A 1,392-nucleotide genomic window follows, 5' to 3' on the forward strand; every position below is an offset into this window, starting at 1 on the left:
CTATGGGGTCTATGGGGTGTAATACACGCCCTATGAGGAAGGTATGGGGTCTGTGGGGTCTATGGGGAAGGTATGGGGTCTGTGGGGCCTATGGGGTCTATGGGGAAGGTAAGGGGTCTATGGGGTCTATGGGGTGCAGTACACACCCTATGAGGAAGGTATGGGGTCTGTGGGGCCTATGGGGTCTATGGGGCCTATGGGGTGCAGTACACGCCCTATGAGGAAGGTATGGGGTCTGTGGGGCCTATAGGATCTATGGGGTGTATGGGGCCTATGGGATCTATGAGGAAGGTATGGGGTCTATGGGGCCCATGGGGCCTGTGGGGTCTCATTGATATCTCCCCCTATAGGTCCCCACACAGTGGAGGTCTCCTATGGGGTCTATGGGGTCTATAGGGTCTCATTGCTCTATATCCCCCTATAGGTCCCCACACAGTGGAGGTTTCCTATGGGGTCTATGGGGTCTCATTGCTCTATATGTCCCTATAGGTCCCCATACAGTGGAGGTCTCCTATGGGGGTCTCCCTGCCCCACACAGCCCGTTATGGGGCTCTATGGGGTCTGTAGGGTCTCATTGCTCTGTATGTCCCTATAGGTCCCCACACAGTGGAGGTCTCCTATGGGGGTCTCCCTGCCCCACACAGCCCGTTATGGGGCTCTATGGGGTCTATGGGGTCTATGGGGTCTCATTGCTCTATCATCTCCCCCTATAGGTCCCCACACAGTGGAGGTTTCCTATGGGGTCTATGGGTTCTATGGGGTCTATGGGGTCTCATTGCTCTATATCCCCCTATAGGTCCCCATACAGTGGAGGTCTCCTATGGGGGTCTCCCTGCCCCACACAGCCCGTTATGGGGCTCTATGGGTTCTATAGGGTCTCATTGCTCTATCATCTCCCCCTATAGGTCCCCATACAGTGGAGGTCTCCTATGGGGGTCTCCCTGCCCCCCACAGCCCGTTCCGTGTCCCCGTGAGCGACGGCTGCGACCCCTCCAGGGTCCGCGTCCATGGGCCGGGAATTGGGGGGGGGGTCACAAACCAGCCCAACTGCTTCACCATCGAGACACGGTGAGTATAGGGACATATAGGAACCATATGGGACCCTATAGGAGCTATATAGGAACCTATAGGACCTATATAGGAACCCAATGGGACCCTATGGGGTTGGGGGACCCTTATAATGGGGGGGGGTCACCAACCAGCCCAACTGCTTCACCATCGAGACACGGTGAGTATAGGGACCTATAGGATCCATATAGGAACATATAGGAACCCAATGGGACCCTATAGGACCTATATATGAACCCAATGGGACCCTATAGGACCTATATAGGAGCCCAATGGGACCCTATGGGGTTGGGGGACCCATATAATGGGGGGGGGGCACCTATG

The 1,392-nt window shown here is 55.9% G+C and overlaps 1 protein-coding gene across 1 annotated transcript in view; it reads left to right on the forward strand.

Annotated features, from left to right (window-relative positions):
- Nucleotides 1-1,392, forward strand: part of LOC107307149 (filamin-A-like) — a gene marked incomplete at its 5' end in the record, with an annotated part of 107,169 nt that overhangs the window by 45,215 nt on the left and 60,562 nt on the right. The window contains 2 exon segments of the mRNA XM_032441695.1: nt 159-226; nt 906-1,068. Coding sequence (XP_032297586.1) covers nt 159-226; nt 906-1,068 — 231 coding nt within the window.

The sequence above is a fragment of the Coturnix japonica genome, unplaced genomic scaffold, assembly GCF_001577835.2.
Source record: "Coturnix japonica isolate 7356 unplaced genomic scaffold, Coturnix japonica 2.1 chrUnrandom495, whole genome shotgun sequence".
Lineage (NCBI taxonomy): Eukaryota > Metazoa > Chordata > Aves > Galliformes > Phasianidae > Coturnix > Coturnix japonica.